This window comes from Thalia democratica, unplaced genomic scaffold, assembly GCF_965202585.1.
Source record: "Thalia democratica unplaced genomic scaffold, ktThaDemo2.hap1.1 HAP1_SCAFFOLD_288, whole genome shotgun sequence".
NCBI classification, from domain to species: Eukaryota; Metazoa; Chordata; class Thaliacea; order Salpida; family Salpidae; genus Thalia; species Thalia democratica.
In genome coordinates, this window is record NW_028139391.1 from 18,904 (window position 1) to 35,312 (window position 16,409).

General features: G+C 27.4%; 1 protein-coding gene across 1 annotated transcript in view; it reads left to right on the top strand.

Moving 5' to 3' along the window:
- Nucleotides 1-361: 361 nt before the first annotated feature.
- Nucleotides 362-16,409, top strand: part of LOC145846099 (transient receptor potential cation channel subfamily M member 2-like) — a 25,567-nt gene continuing 9,519 nt past the window's right edge. Inside the window, exons 1-18 of the mRNA XM_082953014.1 lie at nt 362-489; nt 886-980; nt 1,155-1,238; nt 3,984-4,128; nt 4,566-4,642; nt 4,884-5,022; nt 5,363-5,530; nt 5,735-5,886; nt 6,121-6,302; nt 6,383-6,488; nt 6,820-7,038; nt 7,562-7,729; nt 7,942-8,107; nt 8,948-9,075; nt 9,532-9,666; nt 9,918-10,036; nt 10,557-10,683; nt 11,786-11,969. Of these exons, the coding sequence (XP_082809140.1) occupies nt 429-489; nt 886-980; nt 1,155-1,238; nt 3,984-4,128; nt 4,566-4,642; nt 4,884-5,022; nt 5,363-5,530; nt 5,735-5,886; nt 6,121-6,302; nt 6,383-6,488; nt 6,820-7,038; nt 7,562-7,729; nt 7,942-8,107; nt 8,948-9,075; nt 9,532-9,666; nt 9,918-10,036; nt 10,557-10,683; nt 11,786-11,969 (2,455 nt within the window). The 5' untranslated portion in view covers nt 362-428. The remainder of the gene's footprint in view (nt 490-885; nt 981-1,154; nt 1,239-3,983; nt 4,129-4,565; nt 4,643-4,883; nt 5,023-5,362; nt 5,531-5,734; nt 5,887-6,120; nt 6,303-6,382; nt 6,489-6,819; nt 7,039-7,561; nt 7,730-7,941; nt 8,108-8,947; nt 9,076-9,531; nt 9,667-9,917; nt 10,037-10,556; nt 10,684-11,785; nt 11,970-16,409) is intronic.

Sequence of the window (16,409 nt, forward strand, 5' to 3'; positions counted from 1 at the left end):
AGTTTGTTAAATATATTTTTGTTTTGTTTTAGTAATCTAACTACTCTAACTTGATTAAAAGAGACTAGTATATTTATTTCTTGTTGCTTTGGTCAAAACACTAAGTTATCTTACTATATTGACTAGAGTCAAATAGAAACTTGTTGTGTACATACACTAAAGTATATACTGTTTAAAGAACTATTTCTTAATTTATTATAAAAGTTAAGCCTAGTAGTTTATAAATGTATAACTAAAATAGTACATAAGAATAGAAATTCCTAAAATGTTTTTTTTTGCTAAATAATAAATTTAGAATACTTTTTAGTTCATTAAAGTTGGGACCACCACACCGCCGGAGAAAGTTTTGCAGGTGATGACAAAACAGTGGAAAATGAAAATTCCAAACTTGATAATTTCCGTGACTGGAGGGGCTAAAAATTTCAAAAATGAAGTCAAACCTCACAAAGATATTCAGAAAAAGTTTGATCAAAGCAGCTGAAAGCACAGGTTTAAACTACAAACTAAAAATAAATCTTTATAAAGTTGTTTGAATTCTCAAGTTTCAGCTTATTTACTTCAAATCTAAAACCTTTCTTAGTTTTAGATATATTTTTAAAATGACAATAGTTATTGTTTTTTTCCATCTTAATATATTTCTTATATTTTTTATTTAAATCTATTTGTTGATTTTTTTTTAATTATTGTTATTTATAAATAGTTGATAAAAAAATGGTCAGTCTTTTATTATTTTAAATTACTTACAAAAAAGCTTTGTTTTTCATTGTAGAATGTACGAAAACAATAAAATTTTAGGATTGAAAAAATAGTAGCATTTTTGTAACAAACATTTGTTCAATTATCGCAAGCATATTACATCTAATTAAGATAAATTGTTTCAACCAGGATCTTGGATAGTATCTGGTGGCACAAACACGGGAGTAATGCTCCATGTTGGCAAAGCTGTCAGGCAGTACGCCCATGTAACAAAAAACCAAAGTGTTAGCTACTAAATAGTTTTTAATAGACAAAAAAGTTTTATCTAAAAGTAGCATAGAAATGTTTTATTAAGAACATGTTAGTAAAGCTTTGCTTTATTGATTTAAAATTTTTAATTTGATATTTAAAAAAAAATTTTTTATTATTATATCAATAAAAAATACACTTAAACGCAGCTGGTAGCTTTAGGAATAGCAACTTGGGGCACACTTCACAATCGAGACCAACTCATCAAGCAGGACTTCCACGGACCGAATCCTGTGAGCTAGTTTAAATATAACAAATTTAAGACTTTATACAGAATGTTAGTAATCTACAGTAAGTGAGCGATTCATTGCAGTTTTTTACAAGCTATATCAGGTTTTTTGCAGTATTGTTAAGTCAGGGTTCGTGCGCGTCAGGCTAAATCAGTTTTTTTTTTTTAAGTTGAAAAACGTCAAGCTAAATCAGTTTTTTTATTTAAAAATTTGAGAATCTCAGTTTTTCTCAGTTCAAATGCTTGAAAATTTTTGATAAAAAAAAAGAAATCCTTTTAAAATCAGATTGAGATGTGAGTTTATTTCTAAATAAAGATTTAGTTATTAAAGACAAAATCAGTCCGTATTGGTAAAAATAAATGCTTAAAACCTTTTGTTGAATCTCTAAAAAAATTAAGAATCTTCATTATTTAATTTTGACTATATTATATTCGTCATAATTATGAAAATTCATAAAAAAATACAGTTTAAACATTACACAGGATTCGTGCGCGTCAGGCTAAATCAGGCTAAGTCAGACTAAATCATTTTTTTATTTAAAAATTTGAGAATCTAAGTTTTTCTCAGTTCAAATGCTTGAAAATTTTTGATCTAAAAAAAATTGAGAAATCTTTTTTAGATCAAACTGAGATGTGAATATATTTATAAATAAAGATTAAAATATTAAAGAAAAAATCAGTAAGTATTAGTAAAAATAAATGCTTAAAACCTTTTGTTGAATGTCTCAAAAAATTTTTAAGAACCTTTAATATTTTGTTTTGAATAGATTATATATGTTAGGGGTGGGCAACGTACGGCCCGCGGGCCGGATCCGGCTCCCAGAGTCAAAATGACCGGCCCGTGGACAAAATTTTTCCGGCCCGCGAAAGGATGATCCGGCCCGCTAGGCATTTTCAAAATTGGATGATCCGGCCCGCTAGGCATTTTCAAAATTTATATGAAATCCTACAAGCCAATGTAAATATTACAAAATTTGTACAATTTTAAATTATTTTCACAAAATAAACTGTAAGACTTTAACCTGAAAACGTTTTTTAAAATGGCTTTTGATTTTTGTGGTAATAAAAACACTCTTTTGTTATAGTACCTTGTTCTGTTTTAAGTCAGGTGAATTAATTCTTTCTCAAATTATCCAAAAAAATAGTTTGCTGAACTAACTTTAATGATCTTACTTATCATAATGATTTTCATAAAAAGTTACATGTAAAAAATTGATGTTTTTCCCAGATGTGTAGCTGGTTGTTCTTATAAATGTTAAGAAAAGTAGTTTTTAATAATATTGACACCTACTTTAAGTAAAACTGCTCAACTTTACCTTTAAGTAGAATATTCCAAGTTTAGACTACAGTTTGCACTCTTTTCTGCTATTGATTTTTTAATTAAGGAATTTTTGATTAATTAAATGGTTTAGTTTAATGATGACCAATTGATGACAATATTTTAAAACAATATCTCATTAACTTTAAGTATGGTTTGTTTAGGAAACTTATTTGTGTATGTTTGTAATAACAGTTTACAATCTAACAAAATTTTGAATGAATCTTTATAAGTTTTTTTTTAATTAAAAGATAGTAGTTTAATATTTTAATGTTAGTTAACTTCTGAATAATATTATTAATGTAGCCTCGAGCCAAGGACTACCAAAGTTAGATAATTTCAAATAGTTAAACATTTTTACTGTTTTTGTTTGAAATTTTAGGCTCCAGAAACTTTTAGTAAGTAAATTATTGTTTTTTTTAAACTAACTAGTACTAATTCGGTCCAGAGTTATAATAAATATAGAATTATGAGTACTTAATAAAAATTAACTTAAAATCTATACCTGAGAACCTTGGTAATTAATAAATTGATTCAAAATTTTAAATCACCAGATCAATTAGCATCCAGCCGGATCCAACTCTTTTGAAATTAGTTCTATTCGGATACGAAACCTTGTCTAAAATTAGTATTTAGCTGGATCCGGATAACATTTTTGAATAAAGATCCGGATCTAAAAAAGGATCCAACTGAATCCGGTAGATCACTTACTCGAAATGCTCCGGCCCGCTGAGGACTGTTTTTTTTTTTTGGACCCGGCCCGTCAATTATTTACGTTGCCACCCCTAATATACGTCATAATTATGAAAATTCATAAAAAAAAACAATTCAAACATTACAGTTTAGTAAATAGCTTAGCTGTTTGTTTTAGTTTTAATACTTGTGTAAGCGTTTCATTTTTTATTTTTATAAAACACGACAATGCACGTCGTTTTATTATAAATCTTCTGGTTATAATATTTATACTAAGTGCTTAATTAAATTGAACAGTTGTGTTTAGTAATATATTGAATTTTTACACTAGAAATAGATTAGATATAACACATATTTTAAAACTTATAACTGAATTTGTTATGTTAAGGTCATAGGGGGGTAAATCACTCATTTCACAATTTAGTCATATTTTATTGAGTTGTAACTAAGCTATGAGTTGCTTTTTGCAGATTTTAAAAGCTTTTTAGATAATATTTTTGAGATAAAGCTGGTTGAATTCGGAGACTACAATAGTACTAATCAAAACCACCCAATACCTAAAATGACTTCTAAAGAGGATTTTCCTTACTTTGAAAAAATGTCAGGCTAAATTGGTCTCAGTCAGGCTAAATTAAAAAAAAATTCGCGCACGAACCCTGTAAGTTAATCTGATGTTTTTGAGTTAAAAGAGTTTTTAACTTTGTTTCAAGTTTTTTTAACAATTATTTTTTTACATAGGTCTTGCAATATGAATTAAGTAAGCCTCCAAAAGGTCTAGCAGCATTAGATAAGAACCACTCACACTTTATTCTGGTTGATGATGGTACAGAAAATGAATATGGCAAAGAAATTAAGTTCAGAGCGGCATTTGAAGCTTATCTCTGTTTGTTTATTTTTAATTATATAAAGATTGTTTTGAATGTCAACAACTTATAAGAAAATAAGTATGGGCTAATGAACTGGTCTTTACTTTTATTTTAACTAGATCATGCCTTATAATTTTTTTTTTTTTTAACTTGTTTTAAATTCAAGGCATTTTTTAATAAAAATCAAACAGCTTAATGTATGAACTACAAGTGTAATTTTATCGGATATAAGAATTGTATAATATAAATTATATAACTGAAAATTGTTCTATTAAATTTAAAACTAATTAGCCAAACTACATTCAAATTTAATAAAGAGTATTTTTAATATATAAATATCAGTTATTAATTAATAACCATATTTTATAATGTATTTACACTTTATATATATTATATTTATTGTAAATAATGTTTAATTTGCTTCTAAAAAAAGTTTAAAACCATGATAATTTAGCACAGCAAAAGTCCATTGGAGGTGTCCGTGTGTTGAATGTGTGCCTCATGGTACAGGGTGGCCCCAACTCGCTTGTGGTTGGTTTTACTCTCTTGTAATTTATATATATTGAAAAAAACAGACAGTACTTTACCATTGTTTTAAACTTGATGCTTCACGCACCAAGTTCTCTTCAGAGTTTTAAAACACATTTTATACAGATCAAATAAAAAAACAAATAAAACTCAATGTTCAATTAGACTTCATTTTACTATCTATCGTTAGTACATACTCTGTTTTTATAGATACATTAATAAATAAAGTTTAATGTTCAACTAGACGGCATACAATGCGCTGAAGCAGGACATACCAGTTGTGATAGTTGGTAATTCAGGCGGATGGGCCTCAGTGCTTCAGACTTGTTACTACAAAAATCCCACCGACTTGACTGAAGTTTACCTACGTAGCTTGCTGTCTGGTAAGATATTACACTGTTTGTAAGCTTTGTTGCTAAATAAAGTTTTCTCTATACAATAGTTTTATTATTTTTATCTTCCTAAGAAGTGTTATACTATTTAGTGTTATTTGTTCAACTAGTTATAATTAAGATTTCGGTGGCTGAAATCTTTACTTATTATATAACTGCGCAATTTTTTTGTTGTACCAAATGTTAAATTATGTTATTTGGTAGCTCATTATTCAAACTCTGTATTTGTGAAACATTAAACTTCAAGCATGCTTTTTACGTAAAGTTGAGACTGATCTTTAAAAATAACTTTAAAAACTGTAATTCAACCTAAAAGTTATATTTTGTTCAGAACAAGGAATGCTGTCTGACAATTTGAAGCCGCAAGTTTTGTCACGGTGGACGAATTTGACCAGGGAGTGCATAAAAATGAAGGACAACATAACCATATTCGAAACTGAATTCGATGAAGACTCGATCAAGAACTTGGACGTGGCAATTTTGAAGTCGTTGTTGACAAGTTTGTTTTTGTGTATGAGCATTGTAGAAATGAGAACATTTTGTATAGATTAAATTACATTATTTTTGTAGGCTGTCAAAATTGTACAGACGTTTTAAACATAAGTAAGGCAATTTTGAAATCGTTATTAAAAGATGCAAAAGTTAAAGCAACCTTATTTTAAGTGAGTAACTTAATTTTTTGTAAATAATAAAAATTGCACAGACGCTTCGAATATAAACAAGGTGGACGAGCAGTTGAAGCTTTGCATCGCGTGGAACAGATGCGACTTGGCGCGAAGCTACATTTTCGAAGACGATTCGTGGAACATAACTAAGGGCTCGTTGAAGTCTTTCTTCATAGAGTCCTTTGTAATGGTAATAGATCATATAGTTAACTATACAAAGTGTTACCCAAAATTATAATGTTCATAGTAAACTGACGCGATAGTAGTAAAAACCAAGTATAAATTTAACATTTTTTGTGTCAAATCTTTAATCGACATGTTAATTGTGTGGGGTGACAGTGATAGTAAAACTAAAATAAGTATAATTTTAAACTTGTTTTGAATAGAATATTTAATCATCGTGATATTTATTTTGTCTTTTCAGAACAGTCATGAGTTTATAGACTTGTTTTTCGAATTTGGGTTCAATAGAAGATTAAGTAAAGATGAAATTTTAGACATTTATAGAAGTGTTATTGAAAACACTGATATGAACAGTTTATTGTCAAAACTCAGCGGATTTGAAAACGCAAACCACAGTGATTTCAGTTACAACGAAGTATCAAAGTTAGTGAATTTTTTTTTTATTAAAATATAATATATAAAGCTTGTATTTCAATTTTTCTAATAGTTTTTTTTAATTTCAGGATTGCAAAAAGTTTGCTTGGACAGTCATTTATTTCAATTTATGAAACTTTTTATCCCAAAGAATTAAATAAAAGCAAAAACGTAAATTATTCTTCAAGAAGAAAGGTAAGGAGGTATTTATGTTTTTAAATTTTGAGCATTGGTAATAGTCTGAATGCTTTAATTCAAATACTTGTTTTAAACTTTAAACTATTTTTAAGTTGTTAAAACACTAATTGTAATGACAAAATATCTACTACATAGAGTAGATTTACTGTTTAAAACACCGTTGTTTAAAACTTTTCTAAAAAAATTTAAAGTTTCTGTAATAGATAACAACATATAGAAAAATTAAAAGAATTGTTTTTTAGTGTCTTTCCAAAAGCATAGGGTAAAAATATATCACGTATAGTTTAAAAAAGATCTATCTAAAATCAAAAGTTTGTTTTTTTTGAAGCTCTTCAAATCGAGTTTCGAGGAATCAACCGAAGTATTTGTGACGTCACACTGTCGAACGTTCGACGGTATGAAGGAACTTTACTTTCTGTCGCTGCTGATGAACTGGAAGGAAATGTCGTACACGGTGTGGAAAGTGCTGAGGGACCAGCTGACCGCCTCCGTGGCCGGATTCAGGGTCTTGAAGGCGATCTCGAAAACGTCGTTCGTTGAAGACGAGGTTGGTTGAAATGATCAATTAGGGTTTTTAGATGCTTGTTAAATTATATTTATTATATAGTAAGTAGTTATTATCTTATACTTTCTTACGTGGTTTTTAGCATTATAACTCTTTGAAAATTCTGATAAATAAAATAGAATTCCGGTTACAATAATATTTGATATTTCTTCAATTGAAAAATAATTAGCTACTAGCTAAAATCTATATCTAATTAGTCTAAAGTTATATTGCTTTTATGTCATTTTTATTGACAGTTTTTCACGTATTTATTGCTGTAAATCAGGGTATCCCAAAGTGAGCCAAATGGCCCCCTTGGGGGGCCATGAGGTCATAATTTGAAACTTACACTAGATATTCTGGAGTTGTTGATAAATAGCAAAAAAAAAATAGTCTTAGGTGTTTTTATGTTAGTTTTTAAGTAATCTTGGTACGAGGGGCCATAGCTTTTTTAATTTCTTTAAAGAGGGCCATTTGAAAAAAAATTGGAAAACTTTGATCTAAGTGTTATAGTTTAACTTCACAGGCAGAGGTGCTGATCGCCCACATGGACATGTACCGATGCCTCACGCTGAGCTTGTTGGACGAGTGTTACAGTGACGACAGAAGCAAGACTTGTGACGTCATAACCAGGTGCGTGCCGGTGTGGGGACAGCTGACGTGCCTGCAGATGATGGTCGACTCCAGAGATGTAGTGAGTTGAAAAAAACTTGTTTGTATTCGTAATAATTACATGATTATATGATTAAATTACATTTTAAGATTGTTTGGGTGGAATAATTAAAACACTAATAAAAATTACTTTAATTTTGATACTTGTGACAGTAAAAGTAAAAAAATCACTGAAACTGCAGTTGTCTGCTTAAACGTTAACAAAGTTATGTGACAGTCAAAATGAATTTACAGGATTTAGTGTCGCACTCGTCAGTTCAGTACTTATTAAACGAGGTGTGGTTCGGAGGTATGAAGCAGGACACCAACTTGTTGAGGGTGGCAACTTGCTGCGCGATTCCCACACTTGTGCCATTGATCATCAAGTTTGAACCTGTGAAAGAACAGGACAAGGTTGCTGGTACGTGTTTTACTACTCTAATGTTAAAAGTTAAATTTTTAACTATAGTTGCAATTAATGAGATAAATCATAAAGATGTTCAAAAGACTGATGTGTTTAATGTTGAGAAATGGCAATAAGATTTTTCTAGATTCCTTTTTACTTAAAATACTAAACTTTTAGAAAACACTTTGAGTTAAAATACTTAAAAAAAACCTCTTCAAATGATACAGTATGCGACTTTTTTTTTAATCTGTTCACTTAAGTTAGAATATCATAAAAAACAAAATTAAAACGACGTAGCTTGGTAGGTTAGTACTTAATGAAGTACAAGCTATTTGATTTAATCGATTATTGCAGTTTTAAGGCGTTAATTACAATTAATTTTTCTTTTTGACTTTAGAATCATTTTACACCTTTTTACATGTTGAACCGTACAATACCTTTATAAATATGTATAGGACTAAAAATATGCATTATAAGAAAATAAGACCGGAAAGCCATGTTTTAATAATAACTTTATTTAAATTATAACGTTAAAGAGGTAATTTTACGTTTTAGATTTTAGTTTTTAATTTTTGTAACTCCTCCGTATGTATGATAAATATATTTTCAACTATACTGCAATTAAAAAGAATTAAAAACAAATTAAACTTAAACATTTTTTTGTTATTTTAAAACCTTTTTATTTTTATGCAGTGCTAGGTTTTACTTAACGTATGATATTAAATATATCTAATGATCTATAAAAAGATTTACGGTATATCTATTATGTATTATATACAGTGACTTGTAACAAAAGTCATAAACTAGGTTTTGTAACGTTGTGATAAGCTTGTTTAGTGCAAATAAAACTTTTAGAGCCAGAGGTGGAAACAATTGAAAGTATTATTGAGGCAAATAAAAATGACTACACGTATCTTAAACAAATAAAAATGTTTTACAAATCGCCCGTGGTTTCCTTCGGAATGAATACGTTTTCATATTTGGTAAGTCTTTAACACCTTTATTATTGCATTTTTTGACATTCAAGAAAATTTTGTACATTTTACTTTAATACACTATACATTTTTCTATTGTTCTAAAAGTTTTTTATGGTATGTACGAAGATTTTTTTTAATGCATTAAAATACTGTTTTTTCTGTTTAAACTAACTTGGGTTTTCAAAATTTCTTATTCTTGATAATTTGTAATATAACAAATAATAAACTTCACCGCACGACCAACAACAACAGCATCCGAAACCTCGTTTACGAAACCGGTTGCAGGTTGTCTCAGATGCTGTTGTCGTTTGGTGATGTAAATTTTTTGTTTTTGGTGGCGCGAAACATCTCAGCTTGTTTGTTGATAGCCGAAATAAATACTAGTTAAAACTTGATAATTTGCTAACAACTTATTAATCTTTTTACTTGTTATTGTTTACAACAGCTGTTTTTTGTTATTAGTTGTTCCTGCTCTTATTTTCAATCGTGTTACTGTTTAACCTACCCACATCCACGTCTGCTATTGCAAATTTGACAACCTGGGAAATTGTTCTTTTTATTTGGGTTTGCTGCCTTGCTCTAGACGAAGTCAATGAGGTGTTTTGTTATGTTGAGTGTTATTGAAAAATAATTGATTTTAAACTAGTAGTAATATTGAATGTTAAAATTACTTGATTCTATTATATTTTTGTCAAAAATTACTTTTACTTATTGAAAGTCTGGTCTAAAAGCTTTTGTTAAAAAATTGTAAAGTTATTTTATTAGTACTATATGTACTTGTACATAGACTCATTTTAAAACATTTTATTTACCGTCTAGTTTTTTTTTAAGATACTTAAAAATATTAGTTTGCTGCAAGGAAAAGAGACAAGCATATTATCAAGCGTTTTGCGATGTGGTTTGGAAATATATGGAACATGTTAGATTTGATGGGACTTTGTGTTTACACAGCTGGTTTTATTTTAAGGTTTATCAAATGGTATACATATATAAAATTTGAATAATACACTACATTTAATATACTTTTCATTACCTTTTAGCCTAATCTGCATAAAAATATAAAATGTATGTGAACCAACAAAAATTTTATAAAATTATGTCGTTTTTATTTTTAGATAAATTTCAAAAGGTTATTAGATTATTTACTTTTAGTTTAGTTTTTCTTGATACATTCTTTGGTATTTTCTTATTATTTATAAACACATAAATTGCCAATTAATAAACTAAGTAACTATTAATTCAAGTTAAATCAAGCACTGCCAAAAGTTCCAGTGGTATATTTTTTCGTAAACATTTTTAATCTTAAAAATTTTTGTTACTACTAACTAGTTATAATAATTATATTTTTTAGATACTAGTTACACCTATTTTTTACTTAATTTGATATAAAAATTTGGCTTTGGTTGTTAATGTCATCAAACATCGAAAGTTGAAACAGCTTGGCAAACAACTTTCAATCTCACTTAAACTTCATCAATAATTGACAGGTTTTACTCAATGAACTGGTCGCGCATACTGCTGAGCATGGCATTCGTCGTGTATTGCGTCCGCTTGCTCCAAATATTCACCATTCACCGACTGCTAGGACCTAAGATAATCATGGTCGGAAAAATGGTACAAAAGTTGTTTGTTATTTTAACATAAAAAAAAAACTTTGTGCAATCATTGCAACTGAAGTTCTTGGCGTTTAAAATTTTCTACGAAATTCAAGCAAATTCTTATAGTGTTTTGAATTATAAAAAAAAAGTACTCTAAAAGATATGAAAACATAAACTTTGATAACAGCCACTTCTGTTTTTGTGTTTATTTTTTCTAGAACAATTGTTTTAAATTTTTAGATAAAACTGTTTTTTGTTGTAGAAAGTTATGTCTTAATCTTTAGTAATTAAAGCTCTTTTCTATAGTGTGTAATTTTATTGCATATTTTTTGTATGTCTTCTACAATTAAGTTAGCTTAGATTTTTGACGTAAACTTTTCCAACATACTGTTTATTTACTTAAATTAAGACAATGTTTTTACATGAAAACTAAAAAATAAAAAGTTGTTTCATGTTTTAGAATAACATTAAACTAAATAGCAAATTATTTGCTAATAAAAACATACTATGATAATACTATAATTTTCCGTAAACTTATTAAGTGCATTTTCAATTAAATTTGGACTTTAGTGTACAACACATTTATGGTGTATTTTTTACTTATATAAAAAAGTTGTTTTATTTTTAACACATTTTTTGTATATAAAATCATTTAAACCTGTTAGTACTAGAAAGGATAAGAATAGATATGCTACATAACTAGGTTGCAGAAAAACTTTACTTTCTTAAAAAACTGCAAAGTTTTATAAAAGTCTTAAATACACTACCATAAGCCATTAAACTTTTTTCTGTTAACTTTTAAAGATTTTCTAAACTAACTAAGTATTTTTGTGTAGTCAAATGAATATGTAAAGCCATATTTTAAATTTATTTTATTTTACACTTAGTTATACTTTTTTCTAAACTTTTGTATACTTTAAGAACTTTTAAAAATTAGCTGCATTAAAAGTTACTCAAAAATATAGTATTTTGTTTTTTCAATAATTAAGTAGTTTGAAAAAATAAAGTAACAATTTTATAAACTCATTCAAGTTATTTTTATATTATTGAATTATATTCGTTTTCATTAAAATTAAGTTCCACGAATAAAAAACCTAAAACGTGCTTCTTGTTTGCAGGTAAAGGACATGATATTCTTCATGTTCATTCTCCTGGTGTTCCTGATAGCTTACGGTGTGGCCAGGCAGTCTCTTTTGTACCCTGATGAGAACAGAATCGGCACGAACGTAATAGGAGTGTTCAACAAGCCCTATTGGAATCTTTACGGGGAACTTTTTCTTGAAGAAATAGATTACAACCCAAGTTGGTTTGTTTATGAAATACTATCTCCATATCATAAACATGTTAGGTTCAACTTTGAAAATGTATTTCAATATGTTTTTCTTATAAATTAATAGTCATAATTTATTTTTTGATAATTTTGAAAGATCATATCGTTTATTTTTCAAAAGTTAAATTATTAACTTTAAAAGCTTTGAATTATTAAGTGTCAACTTGTCAATTTTTTCATTACTCAGATTTTATTCATTTATTTCAGGGGTCGGCAAACTGCGGCCCGCGGGCCAAATGCGACCCGCGAAGGGTAAATCTGCGGCCCGCGAGCACGTTATTTTTTTGAATGGAATGCGGCCCGCGAAAGAAAATTTTGCGGCCCGCGAGCATGTAAATGTGGCCCACTGAGCAAAATATCTTTTAAGTTAAATTTCTTTGATTAATTTAGTTTTAAGTCCCTGTATAACATTTTAAAAGAACTAAAAGACTTTACTGAACTAGCTTAGAAATGTAAAAAGACAGGTTAGCATTCCACCAGGTTTTTTTTCTTAATTTCATTATAACTTTCTTCATACAACAGCAAATTATTTTCTGAAATAACAGTGTAAAAAGTGCTTCGAATTAGTAAGATAGTTATATAGTACCTATTTAGTAAATATACTAAATGTAAATGTTTCCGTTTTGTACAAAAGTTATGCACAGTAAATTACTAAAATTTATTTATTAACAGTTTTGTATATCTAAGTTTCTATTACAGATGTTTTATTATTAAATATTATATTTTAGTGTGCTCAAAAACATTTAAAATAACATAATAAAAATAAATAACGTCAAGTTTTTTTTTTTTGACACCTTTGATTTTTTAGAGGGTTTCTTTTCATTTTAAATTAATTCCTATGCACACCAATTAACAAAGATGCTCATATTTCGAACCATTTTTTATTTAATACTTAACGAGATAAAATTTAACAAATGCACAATTTTCTAACATTATTGTTTCTACGTGTAATATCTAAATGTGTACAGACGAACCTAAAACAATATATATGACATAAATTAAAAAAGTTTCTGTTAGGTATTCTTTTTCATTTTTCAAACTATGTTTTTGGCAAAATAAGTTAATTTTTATGCGTTGCATACTAATATAAACAGTTGCTGTTTTTTGGAGTTACGTATTTAATACAAACTAGATTGGAAAGTGGTTATTTATAAGTTTGTACATTTTAAATCATAATAGTTCAAATTCGACGAAAAATAAAATAAATTGTCACACACTCAGACTGTGACTGTGTGAAGAATTCAAATATAAGGCCAATTTAGTCATTTTTCAGTTTTTGGCTTGAATTGCTTTTTGTATGCTAAAATATTAGGCTAGTTTTTGTCACTCAGACTGACTTTTTTGCTTCGAAGAAATTTGGTTAATTTGGTAAATTAAATTTATGATGTATGTTTTGTTCAATGTACAGTGTTGGTTTGAATTAAATTATACTTTAAATTTTAAGTCTTGCAGCTGATATAATTTAGGTTATTATTTATACTAATTGTATACATATAAGTGTGAACAATTAGTGTTTCGAAAAAATCCCGGAAAAGCTTGGAACTTGACAATTTATACTTATAAAATCTGAAAAAGCCTTGAGTATGAGAATTATCGAAAACACCTGGAATTTTAAACAATTCTTACATGTTAAGTAATGAAATTTCGATTTGACACAAAAATCTACCATATAAATATTTTCTATTAAAAAACACATTTAAAGTAGTTTAACAGTATCTTGTAAATTTTTCTATATTATTTAAGACATTTTTTTTACCTTTAACTTAATTTTTTACTAAAAATAAAAGCAAAAAGTTATATTTTCTAAAAACTTTATATTGTTGCGTATCCCCTTTGCTTTTGAAATTTCTTTACCTATTGTTGTGCTTTGTATTGGAACTGCACCTAGAAATGTTTCTAAAATGTCAAAATTAGGAAAACCACCTGTAATAAAAATTCTAAAATGAGCAATATCTGTTGTATCAGTTCTCTCATCTTAACAGATTGATTTTGTTAATGAAGTATTAATTTGGGTTATGCGGCTTAATTTTCCGACATTTCCTAAACATGACTTCTTGTTGATATTGAAGAAATAAACAAAATTATTTAAATATTTTTTCAACTCTAAACGGTATCTTTTTTTAGTAATTACTTTTCCTACTTTATAACTTGCCTCAACATTTTTTCTGATCAGTCTGTAGTTACTGAAAAAAATCATGTGCGTTGTTGAAGCTGACTTAAGCGATTTTTTTTGTTTTTCACAATAACTCAAAACTAACGTATTGTAGTTCTTATATCTCGTCTTATAACTCACATTTGCTCTTTTTAAATGCAGTATTTTTATAGCAGATAAAGAATTGCTATAATGCTCAATAAAAAATAGGTTTTTCTAATTTATTAATAGCTTAATAGATTTTTATACATTCGTTAAAAATGTTTAAAATCTTAGTTGTCCACTCAAGCTGAATTATATTATTTTTTTTAGTTATATAATTAATTTACTGTTAATAAACTTCGATGTTTCTTTATTTTGTGAACTTTATTGTAAACATGGTTGCCAAACATTCAGGCTAGTTTGAAAATTTTAGAAACTCAGACTAGGTTAAAGCTGTTTAAAAAATTTTTATAAAACTCAGGTGTATGTGAAACTTTTATTTCAAACACTTTTAATAAATCTTTGAATTCTCAGAATAGTTTTTATGACAGTAGTGTAGTTTATTAATTGTAATTTTTTTTTTCTATTTACATGTTGTGCTTTTTTATCATAATGATATTTTAGTTATGTATTTAAGCTTGATTATCAGAAAGTTTTAAGCTATTTTAAATTATAATAATCTTTAATATAATTCAGAAATTTTTGCTTTTAAAGTGGCAACCGTGTAAAAGACTAACTAATTACTAATAAAGTACTTTATTAAAGTATTCGAGCATTAATTATGTTAAAAAACTTGATTTAGCTTATCTACAGTATAAATAGGTATTAAATTTATTTAATTAACTAATTACTGAATTTTCAAAAGAGTGCAAACTATTTAAGACGCAAAAACTATTTTCAAAAGCTAACATTTTTTAAAATATGAAAAGGTGGTTCATAATATAAAAATGTATAAAAGTGATCCATAAATGTTTTTCAAGTTCGGTTTTTATAGATAGTTAGGTTGCAAGTAAAATAATAAAAATAACCTATTAAGTTTAACTAAGTTTTTAAGAAAGTACATATATTAATAAGACTTAAGTGTAATAAACAATGTAAATTGTATTCCAATAGATATTTATATATAAAATAGGCATTATATGTGTAGCTAAAAGTCATTTTAAGTGGTAAAGTATATAAAAGTAAAATTATCTCTGGTGTGACCAAAACTAAAACCAAAAGATTATTCAAATATCACTAAAACAAAAACTGTGGCCCGCGAAGATTTTGAAAACTTGAAGTTTTGGCCCACGAGCACCAATTGCCTGCCTACCCCTGATTTATTTCAATGTCTGAATGAAGTATCAAATGCAACGATTAATTAACTAGAATTGAATTTTTTACTTCCTACGAATTCTTTGAAATTTATTATAATCTGTTTCCTTGTCTTGTCTAGTCATTCTATAACTGTAGAAAAATGATAAGCTCACGTAAGACTTTTCTCAATATAGCTCTTTGATTCTTTTTTTTTTTTTTTTCATTCAATTATCATCAGGGACAAAATTTAAACAGTGCATAATAGAACAAACTTATATACTTAACTAATTTTGTAAAATAATTCTGTTTTTTTTTTTTATATATATTAGGTATAATTCTAATCTTTAGCTTACAAAATTTTCAAAATATGTAAATTTAGTTCTGTTTCGTGCCGCTTTTCTGTTGTGTTTCCTGATGATAATTTATAAATAAGCAATCGAATGATTCTTAAAACTTTAGCACACAAAGTTTATAGCGAGAGTTTCTATAAACTTAAACAAACTAAACTTTCTAATGGTGTGCTGAAAAATTAATTGATACTTGGAATAATTAGATTGTTTTTTATCTGATGCCAGTGAAAAGAAAATAAAAACTTTGACTTTGTCCTGGACAGATTTATGAATTATGTATAAAAAGCTTATTCTGATGATAATTGAAAAATATATATTTGAAAAAAAAAACGGTTATGTTTTTATTTAGTACAAAACTAAAAAACTGATATTTAAACTAAAAAAATATTTGATTTTAACCAGTCTTGTTGTATGTATTTTAAACTTTCTCGTTATTATTATTATATTGTTTATTGTGCAATGTTAAACTCAGGCATCAAAATCTGAGCCACTTAAACAGGACACATAAAATGAGAAAAAAAAAATAAACTTATATTCAACACTTTAAGATAAATTATATATATATACAAAAACATAATTTAAATGAAAACACAAGTTAAACACAATATGATATACAAATGAACTAAATTAAA